This window comes from Nerophis lumbriciformis, linkage group LG11, assembly GCF_033978685.3.
Source record: "Nerophis lumbriciformis linkage group LG11, RoL_Nlum_v2.1, whole genome shotgun sequence".
Taxonomy (NCBI): Eukaryota; Metazoa; Chordata; class Actinopteri; order Syngnathiformes; family Syngnathidae; genus Nerophis; species Nerophis lumbriciformis.
Genome location: NC_084558.2, coordinates 9,904,094 through 9,925,203, shown reverse-complemented (window position 1 = coordinate 9,925,203; position 21,110 = coordinate 9,904,094). Strand labels below are relative to the sequence as shown.

The 21,110-nt window shown below is 39.6% G+C and overlaps 1 protein-coding gene and 1 long non-coding RNA gene across 2 annotated transcripts; one reads left to right on the top strand and one right to left on the bottom strand.

Annotated features, from left to right (window-relative positions):
- The first annotated feature begins 481 nt into the window (after window positions 1-481).
- On the top strand, window positions 482-15,849 carry LOC133610107 (uncharacterized). The gene is made up of 3 exons (XR_009815838.1): window positions 482-588; window positions 671-721; window positions 15,603-15,849. It is a non-coding gene; the product is annotated as an uncharacterized lncRNA (long non-coding RNA).
- Window positions 15,011-18,206, bottom strand: foxl3 (forkhead box L3). Its single transcript, XM_061966178.1, has 3 exons — window positions 18,044-18,206; window positions 16,170-16,338; window positions 15,011-16,079 (listed from the first exon to the last, which is right to left on the bottom strand). The coding sequence occupies exons 1-3, from the start codon at window positions 18,148-18,150 to the stop codon at window positions 15,636-15,638; spliced, it is 720 nt and encodes a 239-aa protein (XP_061822162.1). The 5' UTR covers window positions 18,151-18,206; the 3' UTR covers window positions 15,011-15,635.
- Between the last annotated feature and the right edge of the window lie 2,904 nt (window positions 18,207-21,110).

Sequence of the window (21,110 nt, the reverse complement as noted above, 5' to 3'; positions counted from 1 at the left end):
CCAAAGATGTTCTATCGGGTTCAGGTCAGGACTCTGTGCAGGCCAGTCAAGTTCATCCACACCAGACTCTGTCATCCATGTATTTATGGACATTGCTTCGTGCATTGGTGCACAGTCATGTTGGAAGAGGAAGGGGCCCGCTCCAAACTGTTCCCACAAGGTTGGGAGCATGGAATTGTCCACAATGTTTTGGTGTCATGGAGCATTCAAAGTTCAACTCCCAAACTCTTCTATTTTCTTATAATAAAGCCGACAGTTGACTTAGGAATATTTAGGAGCGAGGAAATTTCACGACTGGATTTGTTGCACAGGTGGCATCCTATGACAGTTCCACGCTGGAAATCACTGAGCTCCTGAGAGCGGACCATTCTTTCACAAATGTTAGTAGAAACAGTCTCCATGCCTAAGTGCTTGATTTTATACACCTGTGGCCGGGCCAAGTAATTAGGACACCTGATGCTGATCATTTGTGTGGGTGGCCAAATACTTTTGGCAATATAGTGTACATCACAGTTTAGAAACAAAACCCAAGGACCACCTTAGGGAATCGTTTAATTCAGTTTTGCGTCTTGTATGGTTCACAAATAGGTGAGTTGATAAGTTCTTGTTGTTTTTACTTAAAACCTTTTTCATTCATTCATTCCTTTTCTGTACTGATTATGTTCGTTAGTGTCACAGTTAAGCTGGAGCCTATCCCAGCTGACTTCAGGTGAGAGACAAGGTACGCCTTGGAGTGGTCGTCAGCCAATCGCAGAAAACCTTTTATTGTGATTATAATCATGACCAGGGGCGTAGCTCCAAATTCATGCCACCCTAAACTCAACATCGGCACCCCATACACAGACACTTGCCATGTTTACATGTGCTAAAACTTTATTATTGCAAGGATTTGGTTGAAACCAGCTTTTTTTTAAAAACGCATGTAAAAACGTTAATTAGGTTCTTGACTTTTAAATGATAATATCATCATATCTGGAACATATCTAAACCCCCCTAAATATAAATAGAGTTTGTTAGCTGGTGATTTGTTTTTACAAAAAAAAGCGCCAAAAAATTTAATATAAAGTGGCCTGAAAATGTATTTAAACACTCATATAACCTGTCAAGGGCAGCACGGAGGAAGAGGGGTTAGTGCGTCTGCCTCACAGTACAAAGGTCCTGGGTTTGATCCTGCCCTCGGGATCTTTCTGAGTGGAGTTTGAATGTTCTCCCTGTGACTGCGTGGGTTCCTTCCAGGTTTTTCGGGAATGGGGCCTACTTAACTTACCCACAGTAGCTTGTGTCAATTCTGTTCAAATGAATGCACTTCCGCAATTTTCTTATTTGTTCCAATGTATACCACTTTTTGTCCCTCAGTCCTTCTTTCGTAAATTAGATATTCAGACTTTGGATTTAATTTGGAATAAAAAGACTCAGAGGTTATGTAAACAATATTTAAAGAGACCCAAATCGTTCTGAGGATTGGCACTACCAAACTTTAGGTTGTAATACTAGGCCACCGACATTAGAATTCTTAAATATTGGCTGCAATATGAAGCATTTGATCTCCCTTTCATTACGGTTGGTTATGGAGGCTAACTCAGTCAAACCAGTATCTCTTAGGGCTCTGGTTCCATATGAGTTGGAAAATTGTGTTAGATGTAAATATAAACGGAATACAATGATTTGCAAATCATTTTCAACCCATATTCAGTTGAATATGGGTTGAAAACATATTTGATGTTCAAATTGATAAACTTTTTTTTTTTGCAAATAATCATTAACTTTAGAATTTGATGCCAGCAACACGTGACAAAGAAGTTGGGAAAGGTGGCAATAAATACTAATAAAGTTGAGGAATGCTCATCAAACACTTATTTGGAACATCCCACAGGTGTGCATGCTAATTGGGAACAGGTGGGTGCCATGATTGGGTATAAAAACAGCTTCCCAAAAAATGCTCAGTCTTTTACAAGAAAGGATGGGGCGAGGTACACCCCTTTGTCCACAACTGCGTGAGCAAATAGTCAAACAGTTTAAGAACAACGTTTCTCAAAGTGCAATTGCAAGAAATTCCGGGATTTCAACATCTACGGTCCATAATATCATCAAAGGGTTCAGAGAATCTGGAGAAATCACTCCACGTAAGCGGCATGGCCGGAAACCAACATTGAATGACCGTGACCTTCGATCCCTCAGACGGCACTGTATCAAAAACTGACATCAATCTCTAAAGGATATCACCACATAGGCTCAGGAACACTTCAGAAACCCACTGTCACTAAATACAGTTTGTCGCTACATCTGTAAGTGCAAGTTAAAGCTCTACTATGCAAAGCGAAAGCCATTTATCAACAACATCCAGAAACGCCGCCGGCTTCTCTGGGCCCGAAAATCTTTTGGAAATATTCTACATCGTGTCATCCAGACCAAAGGGGAAGCGAACCATCCAGACTGTTATCGACGCAAAGTTCAAAAGCCAGCATCTGTGATGGTATGCTGAAAGGTACATACAGGTTTTGGAACAACATATGCTGCCATCTAAGCGCCGTCTTTTTCATGGACGCCCCTGCTTATTTCAGCAAGACAATGCCAAGCCACATTCAGCACGTGTTACAACAGCGTGGCTTCGTAAAAAAAGAGTGCGGGTACTTTCCTGGCCCGCCTGCAGTCCAGACCTGTCTCCCATTGAAAATGTGTGGCGCATTATGAAGCGTAAAATACGACAGCTGAGACCCCGGACTGTTGAACGACTGAAGCTCTACATAAAACAAGAATGGGAAAGAATTCCACTTTCAAAGCTTCAACAATTAGTTTCCTCAGTTCCCAATCATTTATTGAGTTTTGTTAAAAGAAAAGGTGATGTAACACAGTGGTGAACATGCCCTTTCCCAACTACTTTGGCACGTGTTGCAGCCATGAAATTCTAAGTTAATTATTATTTGCAAAAAAAAAAAAAAAAGTTTATGAGTTTGAACATCAAATATCTTGTCTTTGTAGTGCATTCAATTGAATATGGGTTGAAAAGGATTTGCAAATCATTGTATTCCGTTTATATTTACATCTAACACAATTTCCCAACTCATATGGAAACAGGGTTTGTATTTTTAAAAAATGTCCAATCTGGTAGTCCATACAAAAATGACAAAGCAACTAGAAGAGGCAATTCCTGAAGGAATTGCGTGTGAATGCTCCAATGCTGAAGTTGAAGTGAAATGCTGACAGAATGTAGTATGAATGTAAGAATAATTTGGATGTGGGAATGGTTTGAATGTTGAAAAGCTGACGCTGAACTGAAATGCTAAAATCCTAATGGAACGTAGGATGAATGTAGAAATAATTTAAATGTTGAAATCGTTTGAACGCTGAAATAGTTTGAATGTTGCAATGGTTTGAATGTTAAAGAGTTTGCATTTCCAGGGAAACCGGAATTTGGTTTGGAACTTGGGAAAGTGTTAGTTTGAATGTCCAGGATGAGTGGAATGTGTTGATGTTGGAATGGTTTGAATAGGCTGAAAAATGTGGGAATTGTGCATCTTGGAAAAAATGTCCCATTCATTTCAATGGGAACTTCCTGGAAATTTGGGAATTTTAGGAAAAGCAGGATTTTTTTTGAAAATGATTAGGAGCATGAATGTCCCGAATGAGCTGAATTGGTTGGTGTTGGAATTGTTTAATTTGGTCAAGAAATGTTGAATTAGTAACAGTTTTTAATTGAGAAATTCCTGGAATTTCGGGATAACCGGGAATTATTGTATATTGACAGTGGAACAGTCGAAATGGGTTGAAAAATGTGAAAGGAGTAGTCAAACTTAAGAAGAGTGGAAATAGGGTTCCAAAAAACGGGAATTCCGGAAAATTTGTTGAATGTGGAAAGATGGTAGTTTGAATGTCCAGGATGAGTTGAATGTGTTGAAGGTGGAATGGTTTGAATGGGTTGAAGAATGTGGGAATTGTGGAAGTTTGAAAAATGGTCAATTAATTTTGAATGGGGAAAAATGCAAAAAAAAAAAAAAAGGAATTACGGGAAATCCGGGAATTTTTTTGTATAATTGTTTAAGTAGAGCTCACAATTCCTGAACAGGCTGAATATTTTTAAGTTGAATCAGTTTGAATCAGATTAAAAATGTGGGAATTGTGGAACTTTGATGAATGTCCCATTGATTTCAATGGGAATTTCAGAAAAAATTAGGAATTTCGGGAAAAGCGGAAATTCTTTTGAAAATGGTAAAAAAAAATAATTAAATGGTCTGAATGAGTTGAAATGGTTGGTGTTGAAATTTTTCAAATCGGTGGAGAAATGTTGAAGTAGTAACATATTGAATTGAGAAATTGTATTACGGAATTCCTGGAATTTCAGGAAAACCGGGAATTTTTCCAGTTCAAAAAACAACTTCGTTTTTTGTCCTGATTAAGAAGATCGTTTTGACGGTAGAACGTTGAAATGCGTTGAAAAATGTGGAAGGAGTAGTCTCCAGAAAAAAGGGTGGAAATAGGGCTTTGGAAAAGCAGGAATTCTGGAAAATCCTGGAATTTTTTTGAACTTGGAAAAATTATAGTTTGAATTTCCAGATTGGTGAAATCTGTTGAAGGTGGAATGGTTCGAATAAGTTGAAAAATGTGGAAATGGTAAAAGTTTGAAAAATGGCCAATTCATTCTGAATGGTAAAAATGTCACAAAATTCATCTATTTATTGTGTGAATGCTTTGGAGCATTCACACAATAAATAGATTAATTTTGGTGTAGAAAACCATAACGTGGACCCCAACTTAAACAAGTTGAAAGACTTATTCGGGTGTTACCATTTAGTGGTCAATTGTACGGAATATGTACTGTACTGTGCAATCTACTAATACAAGTTTCGATCAATCAATCAATCAATGAGTGAATGCTTTGGAGCATTCACACAATTATGATGATATTGAGAAATGTCTAAGTAAAAAGTACAGGCATGGGTGATACAAGTCCGTCGGGGGCGGTGTAGCTCGGTTGGTAGAGCGGCCGTGCCAACAACTTGAGGGTTCCAGGTTTGATCCTCGCTTCCGCCATCCTAGTCACTGCTGTTGTGTCCTTGGGCAAGACACTTTACCCACCTGCTCTCAGTGCCACCCACACTGGTTGAAATGGAACTTAGATATTGGGTTTCACTATGTAAAGCACTTTGAGTCACTAGAGAAAAGGCGCTATATAAATATAATTCACTTCACTTCCTGTGTTTACCGTTTTAGCGGCTCAACAGCCAGATGGTTAGTATCGACCGCCTCTTTCGGCAGGTGAGAGAATATTCAGCATTCTTGTTGATGTTAGGGCAACATGTTTACTAAATGACAAATGGTGTATATTCCAGCTGTATTTTGATTTAAATGTCACACCTTTTTGTTTTTTTATGAATAAAAAGCCTTCTGGACACTTCCAATCCTGCGCACATCAAACAGAAATATATATATATATATATATATATACAAACACGTCGCCCATTGGCCATTGATTGACATGTTGATTTTCTTATGACTGGCACCCTTGCAGGGAAAAAAAAACATAACAGATGAACGCTGACACTAAATGTTAAAGGTTACGCATGCAAAAACATTCAAAAAATAATATTAATTTCATATATAAAATAATAATAGTTTTATAAATGAAATAAAACAATTCTGATGTTGTGAAGCTGCAATATTTGAAGCACGATGTTGCTAGAGACGACTGTGAGCATTTCGTTTTTAGTTTACAGGTATTTACATATTTATTTGACATTTATTTATAGGAACAGATTTTCATTTGCAATGCTGACCGAGTAAAGAGGCAGCACTTACATATTAGGGTTGTTGAAGTGTGAAGAGCATCTCTCATCGTCTCCCATCTACCCACGAAATGGCTGTGTTTCTTTCTACAACTATAATACATTTTTATGAGAAATATGAGTTTTAATTAGAGATGTCGATAAATGCGTTAAAATGTAATATCGGGAATTATCGGGTATCGTTTTTTTTTATTATCGGAATGTTTTTTTTGTTGTTTTTTTTTGTTTTTAAATAAACATAAAAAACACAAGATACAATTACAATTAGTGCACCAACCCAAAAAACCTCCCTCCCCTATTCACATTCATTCACACAAAAGGGTTGTTTCTTTCTGTTATTAATATTCTGGTTCCTACATTATATATCAATATATATCAATACAGTCTGCAAGGGATACAGTCCGTAAGCACACATCATTGTGCGTGCTGCTGGTCCACGAATAGTACTAACCTTTAACAGTTAATTTTACTCATTTTCATTAATTACTAGTTTCTATGTAACTGTTTTTATATTGTTTTACTTTCTTTTTTATTCAAGAAAATGTTTTTAATTTATTTATCTTATTTTATTTTATTAATTTTTGTTAAAAGTACCTAATCTTTACCATACTTGGTTGTCCAAATTAGGCATAATAATGCGTTAATTCCACGACTGTATATATCGGTTGATATCGGTATCGGTAATTAAAGAGCTGGACAATATCGGAATATCGGATATCGGCAAAAAGCCATTATCGGACATCCCTAGTTTTAATCAATTAAAACAGTACGGTAGTTTGACAATGACCCCTGAGTGTGTGTGCTTTTATTCCCAACTTGTGTGTAATTTGAAGTATTTATGGTATAAAACGAGTAAAACATCAATATAGTATTCTTTTTCCAAATTTTGGTGAAATCCTGTGTTTTTATAGGTTAACATTACAAGAAATACTTACAAATGTGATATTAATTAATAATATTAATTTCATAAATAAAATAATAATAGCTTTATAAATGAAATAACACACATGTTTTTAAATAAAACTATAATAATTTTGTAAATCAAATAATAATAACTTTATAAATGAAATAATCATTTTTTTAACTTCACGGTGGCAGAGGGGTTAGTGCATCTGCCTCACAATACGAAGGTCCTGAGTAGTCTTGGGTTCAATCCCGGGCTCGGGATCTTTCTGTGTGGAGTTTGCATGTCCTCCCCGTGACTGCGTGGGTTCCCTCCGGGTACTCCGGCTTCCTCCCACTTCCAAAGACATGCACCTGGGGATAAGTTGATTGGCAACACTAAATTGGCCCTAGTGTGTGGATGTGAGTGTGAATGTTGTCTGTCTATCTGTGTTGGCCCTGCGATGAGGTGGCGACTTGTCCAGGGTGTACCCCGCCTTCCGCCCGATTGTAGCTGAGATAGGCTCCAGCGACCCCCGCGACCCCAAAGGGAATAAGCGGTAGAAAATGGATGGATGGATGGATTTTTTTATAGATGAAATAATGTGCTTTTATAAATGATTGTTTATTTCCGATCCTTACCCACATTTAATTAGCAGCCGCTAAATAACCCATTTGTGTTTATTGTTTTTATTAGCGCCTCACATCATGCGACACTACTTCCTGCTGCCTGCAGCCGCTCCTTCCACACATTTGATGAAGTTATCAACAGCAATTAGAAGCCAGTGACTCAAGCCAAGCAGGATTCCAGCATATTTATTGGGCCGCTAGCTCCACTCGCGCAATATGTGCATTGACTTTTAGGCGCCTTGCTTTTCTACTTCTGCCTCCTGTCGCCTCGGAGCACTTTATGCTAAGTTAATTTACCCAAATATATCCACGGCGTGCATAGTAGCCCCGCGCTTATTCAACATGGACAACTTTGTTAATGGAAACTTGCTGATCCATAAACGCTGGCGCCGCTGCCGACGTTTGCTGGGGGGCAGCACGCACACACAAACACACACACATGCATGCACACACACGGATCAATGAGGGGCGTTTGCAAAGGTGTATATACAGTATAAGGTGTGTTTAATTAAAATAGCATCAAGGTTTTTGCAGAGACTGGGGGGGGAGGGAGCGAACCCCCTCCTATTTAAATAGGGTCACATCTTGGCCTCACCTTGCAAGTGTTACACTATATTAAATGCCACTCATGTTAAGTGTGTTCAACACACAATATAAAGGTTACATTGGAAAAATGTCCCTTCAGCGGCACACAAGTATGATTGATCTCCTCTGTGTGGGAAATATTTGGTTTTTTTGTTGTTGTTGCTGTTGTTGTTTTTCATTAGCGGGAGGCATACGTAATAATAATATAATAAGGAACAACTGGATTAGAGTTTAAGTGTCAGTTAATCAGGATTTTTAAAGGTCATGAATGAAGAGGGAAATTAGCAGGCAAGCGCCGTGGTAACAGGCCTGCGCCTGATTATTCTTAGCTTTGTGCAATAGAGACCTAAATATGTTATCAATACTGGTGTCAGACCAACACTATAGGGATGAAATCGATATGTCAGAAATATCAGTGTTTTTTGTCGCAACTTCCCCCGCACATTTTGTCCACTCAGCAACATTTTGGCCAATATAATTGTGCCGGCGCTCAAACACGCACGTCATCCATCCATCCATCCATTTTCTACCGCTTGTCCCTTTTGGGGTCGCGGGGGGGGTCGCTGGAGCCTATCTCAGCTGCAATCGGGCGGAAGGCGGGGTACACCCTGGACAAGTCGCCACCTCATCGCAGGGCCAATACAGATAGACAGACAACATTCACACTCACATTCACACACTAGGGACCATTTAGTGTTGCCAATCAACCTATCCCCAGGTGCATGTCTTTGGAGGTGGGAGGAAGCCGGAGTACCCGGAGGGAACCCACGCAGTCACGGGGAGAACATGCAAACTCCACACAGAAAGATCCCGAGCCCGGGATTGAACCCAGGACTATACTCGTATTGAGAGGCAGATGCACTAACCCCTGTGCCACCGTACACGTCAATCAAACCAAATTGTATGTTTCTTGTGAAGACAAAGCAGGGACGACAATGTGTAGCTCGAATCTACTTCCTGTTCCTGTCTGCAGAACTATAAGCCAAATGTAGTATATACAGCATAATCATACTTGCCAACCTTGAGACCTCCGAATTCAGGAGATTGGGGGGGGTTATGGGGGGAGGAGTATATTTATAGCTAGAATTCACTGAAATTAAAGTATTTCTTATATATATATATATATATATATATATATATATATATATATATATATATATATATATATATATATATATATATATATATATATATATATATATATATATATATATATATATATGTATGTGTGGGGGGAAAAAAAATCACAAGACTATTTCATCTCTACAGGCCTGTTTCATGAGGGGGGTACCCTCAATCGTCAGGAGATTTTAGTGGGAGCATTCGCATACCATGGTTTATATAGGGCACAGAGTGGGTGGGTACAGGCTGGCCTAGGGGCGTGGTGATTGGCTCATGTGTTACCTAGGAGGTGTTTCCGTCTATGGCGGCATGTTGTTACAATTTCGCTGCGCTTGTTGAGGGATGACAGGTCTGGACGGTAGATAATAAACAGTTTCTCTTTCAAGCATAGGTTGCATCTTTTATTACCACTATTGTAAGGTGTGCTGGATGCAAGGATTTGCCATGTTATTGAATATTCAACATTATTGTCTTTGAGGTCCCAAATGTGTTTGCTGAGTTCTGTGGTATTTCGCAGGTTTTTGTTCCTGAAAGAAGCCTTGTGGTTGTTCCATCTGGTTTTGAATTCACCCTCGGTTAATCCTACATATGTGTCGGATGTGTTAATGTCCTTGCGTATTACCTTAGATTGGTAGACAACTGATGTTTGTAAGCAACGACAAATCATCTCAAACCACAACAAAACAATTGCAAATGAGCCGTCGACCCCCAGTCAGAACGACTCCAAAACCAACAAAGCATGTAACTGTCGAAAGAAACCTGATTGCCCCCTCAACGGGGGATGCTTACAAACATCAGTTGTCTACCAATCTAAGGTAATACGCAAGGACATTAACACATCCGACACATATGTAGGATTAACCGAGGGTGAATTCAAAACCAGATGGAACAACCACAAGGCTTCTTTCAGGAACAAAAACCTGCGAAATACCACAGAACTCAGCAAACACATTTGGGACCTCAAAGACAATAATGTTGAATATTCAATAACATGGCAAATTCTTGCATCCAGCACACCTTACAATAGTGGTAATAAAAGATGCAACCTATGCTTGAAAGAGAAACTGTTTATTATCTACCGTCCAGACCTGTCATCCCTCAACAAGCGCAGCGAAATTGTAACAACATGCCGCCATAGACGGAAACACCTCCTAGGTAACACATGAACCAATCACCACGCCCCTAGGCCAGCCTGTACCCACCCACTCTGTGCCCTATATAAACCATGGTATGCGAATGCTCCCATTAAAATCTCCTGACGATTGAGGGTACCCCCCTCATGAAACAGGCCTGTAGAGATGAAATAGTCTTGTGATTTTTTTTCCCCACACATACATATATTGCGCTCTACTACGGTATCGAGCACTATTTTTTGGATAACCTTATTAAGACATATATATATATATATATATATATATATATATATATATATATATATATATATATATATATATATAGTACAGTACACAGTAAATAACACTTACCTTTCACTATTTGAGTAGCCTTTGTTCTGCCATTTGAGTACTGGCGAGCGATCTCTGAATCCGGGAACATATCCTTCACGAACGGAATGTTGCTTGCAAGGTGGCCCATAATACTGCGTTGCCGCCGCCTTGTGCTTCTCTGACCGTTCATGAGTGACTATATCAATTCGGCCACCGTGTTATGGGTTATAGATAAACCTATGGATAACGGAGACATATATAATAGTCTCCTTTTCAGGTGAGACGACGCTAAAGGCAGTGCCTTTAAGGCACGCCCCCAATATTGTTTGTCCGGCTGGAAATTTTGGACATTACTACTTGCTGTAGTTTTGAAGCAATGCATGATGGGAATCCGGATGTTGTGTGTCAGTGTATTAACGTGCCGGCTGGAATAAACACACGCTGAGAAATAGCTCCGTGCCTGCCTACTTTATGTGTTATAGATAAACCTATGGATAACGGAGACATATATAATAGTCTCCTTTTCAGGTGAGAGACGACGCTAAAGGCAGTGCCTTTAAGGCACGCCCCCAATATTGTTGTCCGGCTGGAAATCGGGAGAAATTCGGGAGAATGGTTGTCCCGGGAGATTTTCAGGAGAGGCACTGAAATTCGGGAGTCTCCCGGAAAATTCGGGAGGGTTGGCAAGTATGAGCATAATCCCTCCTTTATTGCTGTTAAAACATGTTTACTACCCTCTAGAACAGGGGTAGGGAACCTATGGCTCTCGAGCCAGATGTGGCTCTTTGGATGACTGCATCTGGCTCTCAGATCAATCTTAGCTGACATTGCTTAACATGATAAGTGATGAAATATCCCGCTGGTAATCACAGGGTTAAAAATAACGTTCAAAATGTAAAACATTCTCATGCATTTTAATCCATCCATCCGTTTTCTACCGCAACCTACTCAGTGGCCGAGTGGCTAGAGTGTCCGTCCTGAGATCGGTAGGTCGTGAGTTCAAACCGAGTCATACCAAAGACTATAAAAATGGGACCCATTACCTCCCTGCTTGGCACTCAGCATCAAGGGTTGGAATTGGGGGTTGAATCAACAAAAAATGATTCCCGGGCGCCGCCACTGCTGCTGCTCACTGCTTCCCTCACCTTCCAGGGGGTGAACAAGGGAATGGGTCAAATGCAGAGGACACATTTAACCACACCTAGTGTGTGTGTGACTATCAGTGGTACTTTAACTTTAACTTTAACTGTTCAAGAAGTCGCATTAATGGTAAGAAGTATTTTATTTATTATTGGTTAGCTTCAGAATAACAATGTTGTTAAAAAAAATAAGAGACTTATTATACTCTAAAAATGTTGGTCTTACTTAAAAATGCACACATTTTTGTGTTAAAAAAATATTATATGGCTCTCATACATTTTAAAATATTTGGCTTTCATGGCTCTCTCAGCCAAAAAAGGTTCCAGACCCCTGCTCTAAATACACTTTTTAACATGATGAAAGTTGTCTAGGCATGAAATAACACCTTTTCACTTCTACACTCTTTGTACTCTAACAGAGTAATGCAGTCTGAGGTGGAGCCAATCAATGGCCACAATACTGAACAGCATGCTCTGATTGGTTTGGCCTCATCTAGTGGCCAGTGATGGGCAGTAGCGAGTTACAAGGAGCTCCTTTTTGGACCAGTAGCGATTCCTGTAGTTTAGCTATTTTTAGACCCGTGAAGCGTGGGAGCGCCCCTCATTTTGTACATGATACCGCAACTTTGCACGTTAAAAGACATGTTAAAATATCAAAAAGCCACACAGAGGGCACGTTTCCAGAGTGTGTTTATTATGAAAAACAATCAAACTCAGCATTTTTTCTCTACATATATATATATATATATATATATATATATATATATATATATATATATATCCATCCATTTTCTACCGCTTGTCTCGTTCGGGGTCGCGGGGGGGTCTGGAGCCTATCCCAGCTGCATTCGGGCGGAAGGCGGCGTACACCCTGGACAAGTCGCCATCTCATCACAGGGCCAACACAGATAGACGGACAACATTCACACTCACATTCACACACTAGGGACCATTTAGTGTTGCCAATCAACCTATCCCCGGGTGCATGTCTTTGGAGGCGGGAGCTAGGAAGCCGGAGTACCCGGGGCCGGGGGGAACCCACACAGTCACGGGGAGAACATGCAAACTCCACATAGAAATGTATATGTATGTAATATATATATATGTATATATATATATATATATATATATATATATATATATATATATATATATATACATATATATATATATATATATATTATTGAGCTACAGCTGCATGAACAATATACGACAAATCATCTCAAACCACAACAAAACAATTGCAAATGAGCCGTCGACCCCCAGTCAGAACGACTCCAAAACCAACAAAGCATGTAACTGTCGAAAGAAACCTGATTGCCCCCTCAACGGGGGATGCTTACAAACATCAGTTGTCTACCAATCTAAGGTAATACGCAAGGACATTAACACATCCGACACATATGTAGGATTAACCGAGGGTGAATTCAAAACCAGATGGAACAACCACAAGGCTTCTTTCAGGAACAAAAACCTGCGAAATACCACAGAACTCAGCAAACACATTTGGGACCTCAAAGACAATAATGTTGAATATTCAATAACATGGCAAATTCTTGCATCCAGCACACCTTACAATAGTGGTAATAAAAGATGCAACCTATGCTTGAAAGAGAAACTGTTTATTATCTACCGTCCAGACCTGTCATCCCTCAACAAGCGCAGCGAAATTGTAACAACATGCCGCCATAGACGGAAACACCTCCTAGGTAACACATGAACCAATCACCACGCCCCTAGGCCAGCCTGTACCCACCCACTCTGTGCCCTATATAAACCATGGTATGCGAATGCTCCCATTAAAATCTCCTGACGATTGAGGGTACCCCCCTCATGAAACAGGCCTGTAGAGATGAAATAGTCTTGTGATTTTTTTTTTCCCCACACATACATATATATATATATATATATATATATATATATGGGCTTCATTTCATCCCTACAAGCCTGTTTCGCAGGTTTCCCTGCTCTTCAGGGGATTATATATATAAATATATATATATATATATATATATGTATGTATAGCTTGCTACAATATCTCTGGGGATAGCTTCCTCTGTAATCGAGAGTAACTTGTAGCTTAGCTTACTGCAGTTTCCAAATAGCTTGCACATCACTGCTAGTGGCCAATACTGATGGTGTAATAACATTTTTAGTCCATTTGTATGCTTGGAAATGCTTAATGCTTAATGTCATAGAATATGCTTGAAAAAAATTCCGATGTTGTGAAGCTGCAATATTTGAAGCACGATGTTGCAAGAGACGACTGTGAGCATTTCGTTTTTAGTTTACAGGTATTTACATATCTATTTGACATTTAATTATAATGCTGACCGAGTAAAGAGGCAGCACTTACATATTAGAGTTGTTGAAGTGTGACGAGCATCTCTCATCATCTCTCATCTACCCACGAAATGGCGGTGTTTCTTTCTACAACTATAATACATTTGTACTAATATGAGTTTTAATTAGAGATGTCCGATACATGCGTTAAAATGTAATATCGGAAATTATCGGTATCATTTTTTTAATTATCGGTATCGTTTTTTTTTTTTTTTTTTATTAAATCAACATTAAAAAAAAAAAACTCCCTCCCCCATTCACACTCATTCACACAAAAGGGTTATTTATTTCTGTTATTAATATTCTGGTTCCTACATTATATATCAATATATATCAATACAGTCTGCAAGGGATACAGTCTGTAAGCACACATGGTTGTGCGTGCTGCTGGTCCACTAATAGTACTAACCTTTAACAGTTAATTTTACAAATTTTCATTAATTACTAGTTTCTATGTAACTGTTTTTATATTGTTTTACTTTCTTTTTTATTCAATAAAATGTTTTTAATTTTATTTTATTTTTTTTAAAAGTACCTTATCTTCACCATACCTGGTTGTCCAAATTAGGCATAATAATGTGTTAATTCCACGACTGTATATATCGGTTGATATCGATAGTGGTTGATATCGGTATCAGTAATTAAAGAGTTGGACAATATCGGAATATCGGATATCGGAATATGTTGACATCTCTAATTATTATATATTATAATAAATACATTAAAAAACTACTATATAATATTATTACATTACATAGGACGGCGTGGCGCAGTGGAAGAATGGCCGTGCGCGACCCGAGGGTCCCTGGTTCAATCCCCACCTAGTACCAACCTCGTCATGTCCGTTGTGTCCTGAGCAAGACACTTCACCCTTGCTCCTGATGGGTGCTGGTTAGCGCCTTGCATGGCAGCTCCCTCCATCAGTGTGTGAATGTGTGTGTGAATGGGTAAATGTGGAAGTAGTGTCAAAGCGCTTTGAGTACCTTGAAGGTAGAAAAGCGCTATACAAGTACAACCCATTTATCATTTATCATTTATATACTTACAATGTGTATATAAAACAGTCTTGAAGGAGTTTGGATGTTTTTTTAGAGGGCTTTATAGGCAGAATAGATAGTATCCCCATTACCTGCGTTGTTAGCCGTCTCTTACTGGCAGTTTTTTGTCATTTAGAATGCACAGAAAAGGGAAAGACATGTGTTCTAGTCTCACATGGATTGTGGATGATGGGCAAACCCCCCCCTGGAAAAAAGCACTACCAGTACAATTTTCTTTGGAATAAATATATGTACTATTAGTAGTATTTTTTTATATAATTAGCAATGTTTTTAAGTGTCTTTCATGTACTGACATTAATTCTGTTGAGCCATCTCTCAAGTTATTTTTGCCATTTGTCATCAGTCACGGTCGAAGACTGAAATAATGGAAGATTGCGGCACTTAAATTTTGATATGAGAACATTTTCATGCTTCTTATTTGGTCTGTTGGGACAAGACAAAAACAATGACAAAATAAGATTATTGATGTTATAATTAAACTGTGCTTTGGAAGTCTCTCCTGTACATTCTGCTCTTACTGTATACATATATGGATAACATGATGAATGATGTATACAATTTATTCTGTGTTCTGTACCTGCATGTCTACTTTGATCCTCTTTTTGTTTCGTTTTCAAGTGTCTCGGGACGTCTTCAGCCAAATGCTGGTCCTTACAGAGTCCAGAAGTGCAGGTTGAAGTGTTGTGGCTCCACCACATGAATGGGTGGCCCCGAAGATCTGATCCCAAGCATGGGCGGGTTTGGCGTAGACAGGATGTAGTCAATGCTGAACTTGATCTCGGATCCCGGTTTCCCCTGGACGGGGTTCGGGACCAGCGGCGGACACGGTCGAGATCGCTGCGGGGTCAAGGGGCAGAGGTCGGAGTCGGCTTCGGGGCGGCGGGCCGCATGAGACGTGTTGTGCCGTTTGACGGCACTTTCTGCAGGCTGGAAAGTGGGAGCTTCTCCTGAATCGCGGAGGCCGATTTTCATGTTCCGCCTGCGCCTGCGACGCCGGAAGTTGCCGTTTTCAAAGAGGTCAAGCATGGATTCGCAGCCGGGGGCAAAAGTCCAGAAGTTTCCTTTTCCCTTCTCATTCCCTTCTGTCCTGGGGACCTGTGCGAGAGCAGCGTCATGCTTATCTTCATCATCATCATCATCATCATCATTGTCATCATTCTAATTACGTCCTGTGTGTGGATGCACCTTAATGAAGCAGCTGTTGAGCGATAAGTTATGTCTGATGGAGTTCTGCCAGGCTCTCTGGTTGGAGCGATAGTAAGGAAACCTCCTCATGATGAACTCATAGATGCCTGACAGAGTCACCCTCTGCTCAGGGCTCTGCTGAATCGCCATGGCGATCAGGGCGATGTAGCTGACACACGCACACAATACAGCAGTTAGGCAACATCCATGTCGAAGGTTATTTTATTATTTCTCAAGTTAAAATACATATTTAAAAATGTAGATACGCGGATGTTAGTCTTAATTATATACTCACACACTGTTAGGTAAGTGCAGTATTGTATGTGTCAATAAACCTTCATATTTTTTCATAATCATGACTCTCCCACCAAAAATATAATCATGTATTGTATTGTATTTAAAAACGAAATAAAACATGGATGGATGGATGGATGACATCCCAACCTCCCAGAATTTTTGTAATTTGTTTTATAATTTATTGTATTATATTATTTTCTTAATAAATAATATTTTAATGTGTTTATTGCAAATAAAAACAATTTTAAGACAGCCTGTTGGTCAGTTACGTTGATTGTGTGTTGTATGTGTGTGCAGTATTAATGTCAATACAACTTCATATTTTATAACTCGCCCCCAAATGAAAATCTAATAATTTATCGTATTATATTATTTTCTTGATTTAAAAAAAAAAAAAAAAAAAAAAAAAGGGTTTATTGCTAATAAGAAAATAACTGTAAGAGGGCATCCAATCCTGTTGGTTATTTACAGTATGTTGAATAAACTATAGGCCTTTATTTTTTTGTATCAAAAAGCCTTTATATCAAAATGAACATGACCTCCCTGCCCCCAAAAAATCAAATAATCCATTGTATTATATTTTTTTCTTGATTAAAAAATAAGATAAAAAAAATAAAACAAAACAAACCTTTTAACGTTTTCATTTATAATTAAAAAAAAATGTAGGAGAGCATCCAATCCTGTTGGTTAGTTGTGTTAAGGAAAACATAGGCCTATTTATCTTTTGTGTGTGTGAATGCATGGGCAGTATTGTATATGAACTTCATATTTTAATATACATGAACCCACCCTACCCCAAAAAATTAAATAATTTATTTTATTATATTTGGTAAATGTATATGCAGTATAAATATGAATACAAGTATTTAAACGTATTAATACAAAAAAATGCAAGACAGCATCCAATTCTGTTGTTTGGTTATGTTGAAAGATTTACATTACATATAAAAAGAGTATATATATATATTTTCTTTTTGATTTTCTTATTACATTTATGGATATTTTTTTAATCAAACAAAAAGAGCGTGTAACTTAACAAAAAATTAATGTAGTGTGTCACATAAAAAAACCTAATACAATTTAAATGTAGGCATTATATTGTTGTATATTTAAATACAGCCTACTCTTTTATGTCCCTTTATTGTTATTATAACGCTTATTTTATTTTACTTAACGGCTTTATATTCTAAAATTATTTGTAATCATTCATATTTATTTGAAATCATCGAATCATAGGAAATACATATTATAATTTATTGAAGATATTTTTGGACATGCTTGATGCAGTTCTATTACAAAAAAACATGATGTTAATTATGTCTAATGTCTAACTTGCTGCATAATTCTAAAGGACAAAAACAATCAAGGCATAGTAAAACATGAGTAAATGTAATAATAATCTGTTATAGTTCTGCAGTTTATATATTATAGTACAAATATATTATGACAAAGTTATTATTGCATATGATATGAATTATGCACCGTAATCCTAATGTTGATGTTCCATTGGAAAAGAAGGTGAATTAAATGAATAAATGAAAAGATAAAAGTACATGAGAACTTGAGTTGTGTCCTACCTGTAAGCAGGTCTGCACATCTTCTTCTCCTGGTCTGTGCTACACGAAGCGTATCCGTCACCGTCATAGTTGAAACAGTTGAAGGGGTAGTGAGAGGTGTCAAACATGTCTGCGCTTACACTTCTTGTATGATCCACCCCGAAAGTGTGTGTGTGTTTGTTTGTGTGTGTGTGTGTGTGTGTGTGTCCAGCAGCAGCACCTTCTTCTCGTCCTGCTTCTCTGCTCAGCCAGCTGTCCTCCACTGGGAGCATTTTCCTCGGGACGGCCTCCTCCTCCTGCAGACCCCCCACGCCCTCAATACTCCCACCAACCTTCACCACTCTCATCCACTTCCTCCTCCTCCTCCTTCTTACCCCAGATGCTCTCTAGGAATGTCTGCTGCCTCACCTCTTCCTCTGAAACCCCCCAAAAAGTTGTACAGTATGAATGCGAGGCGTGAGAAAGAGGATCTCTGGTAAGAGAAGGAGGATCAATGTCTACATTTTTTCAACTTTACCAGAGCCACGCTGGCATACAAAACCCAAAACCAGTGAAGTTGGCACGTTGTGGAATTCGTAAATAAAAAAACAGAATACAATGATTAGGACAACGGATGAAAATGAGCTATTGTGCTAACTCCGGCATATTTATACTGTTGCTCTATGTTGATGAATATGCATTGTCCTAATTCAAATAAATAAATACATTTGCTAAACCTTTTCAACTTATATTCAATTGAATAGACTGCAAAGACAAGATATTTAATGTTCGAACTGAGAAACTTTTTTTTTTTTTTTGTGCAAATAATCATTAACTTAGAATTTAATGGCAGCAACACATTGCAAAAAAGTTGGCACAGGGGCATTTTTACCACTGTGTTACACGGCATTTCCTTTTAACAACACTCAGTAAACGTTTGGGAACTGAGGAGACCAATTTTTGAAGCTTTTCAGGTGGAACTATTTCCCATTCTTGCTTGATGTACAGCTTAAGTTGTTCAACAGTCCGAAGTCTCTCCGTTGTGGTATTTTAGGCTTCATATTGGGCCACACATTTTCAATGGGAGACAGGTCTGGGCTACAGACAGGCCAGTCTAGTACCCGCACTCTTTTACTATGAAGCCACACTATTGTAACACGTGGCTTGGCATTGTCTCGCTGAAATAAGCAGGGGCGTCCATGATAACGTTGCTTGGATGGCAACATATGTTGCTCCAAACCTGTATGTACCTTTCAGCATGAATGGTGCCTTCATAGATGTGTAAGTTACCCATGCCTTGGGCACTAATACACCCCCATACCATCACAGATGCTGGCTTTAGAACTTTGCGCCTACAACAATCCGGATGGTTCTTTTCCTCTTTGTTCCGGACGACACGACGTCCACAGTTTCCAAAAACAATTTGAAATGTTGACTACAGAACACTTCCACTTTGCATCAGTCCATCTTAGATGAGCTCGGGCCCAGCGAAGCCAGCGGCGTTTCTGGGTGTTGTTGATAAACGGCATTCGCTTTGCGTAGTAGAGTTTTAACTTGCACTTACAGATGTAGCGCCAAACTGTAGTTACTGACATTTCAAATTGTTTTTGGAAACTGTGTCTTCCGGAACAAACAGGAAAAGAACCATCTGGATTGTTATAGATGCAAAGTTCAAAAGCCAGCATCTGTGATAGTATGGGGGTGTATTAGTGCCCAAGGCATGGGCAACTTACACATATGTAAGTATTGATGCACCTGGGGAGGGTTTTGACCACGCCCCCGACCAAGATGGCGCCAGTATGTGCTTTGGCCTGCCGTCTCTCGCTGTCAGCTCTGTTCGTTTTTGTGTTGTTTGCGTCTATTTTCGTCTCTGTCAGCTCACTGCTTGTGTATGACCGCCAAACACTGTTGGATCTTTGCCCCTCTCCCACTGATATGATCAACTTCGACGTTGGTTTTTCGACGTCCCAGTCAGCTTTTTCACCTGGCCGGATTCCTGCTTTCCTTTCCCGCCCCCTGGCTCCTCTCCCCCGGCGGAAGCGTCTCCGGCGCCGCGGTAAACATGGCGGCCAGCTGGTGAAAGTTAGGGCACTCCTGGCACTCCTTCCCGTGGCTTCCCGTGGCTTCCTGCACCCACGCTCGCTCGATCCCATCGGCTCCTAGCTGGTTCCTATCGTTGGTTTGGAGGAAGAGGCTTGCCGCCGTCGCTCCTGCTGTCCCCGCCCCCGGAGGCGCGGGGTGGATTCCCGCCACCTGCGGGCTGTGTGTCGGGCCCCACCCGGATTAACTGCGGCCCTGGACGTGCTGGCCCCTGCCAGGTTCGGTCTTGTGAACGCAAGATCTTTGACAAACAAAACGTTTATCCTGAAGGATTTCTTCACTTCCCGCGGACTGGACTTCCTCTGTGTGACGGAGACATGTCTGAGAGCCGGTGAGTCCGCCCCTCTTAATGAACTTCTGCCTCCGGAGTGTTCCTACTTTAATTCCCCACGGCCGTCCGGTCGAAAAGGAGGAGGATTAGCAGTCGTTTTTAAAAATGACTTTAAATGCCGTCAGATCCGCCTACAATCCTCCTTTTCAAGCTTCGAACTGTGCATGTTTGAACTGGGTCTTTCTGATGTCGTCCTGTGTGCCGTCATCTATCGACCACCCAAGTACCACAAAGACTTCATAACTGACTTTTCTGAATTTCTGGCTGAAATCCTGCCCAAATATGATCGTGTCCTTATTGTGGGTGATTTTAATATTCACACCTGCTGTCCAGAGGAGCCGCTGCAGGAGCTTCCTGAATATAATCGACTCATTTAACTTTGTACAGTCTGTGTGGTTCTACACATGAACGCGGGCATACACTCGATTTAGTGCTCTCGTATGGTTTGTGTGTTTTTAATTTGGACATTTGCGACGCTGTGTTCTCTGATCACATGCCGATCTTGTTTGATATTCCCACGCAGTGTCCAGTTAAATTGTGCGCTTTCGCATGTTTAATTCTTCGTCTCCTGCTCGGTTCACCTCTATTTTTTCGACTCTTTGTGATGATAATTCTGCAGCCTCTGTATGTCTGAATACTGAAGAGTTGGTTTCTGGGTTCAACTCTATTTGTTTACAA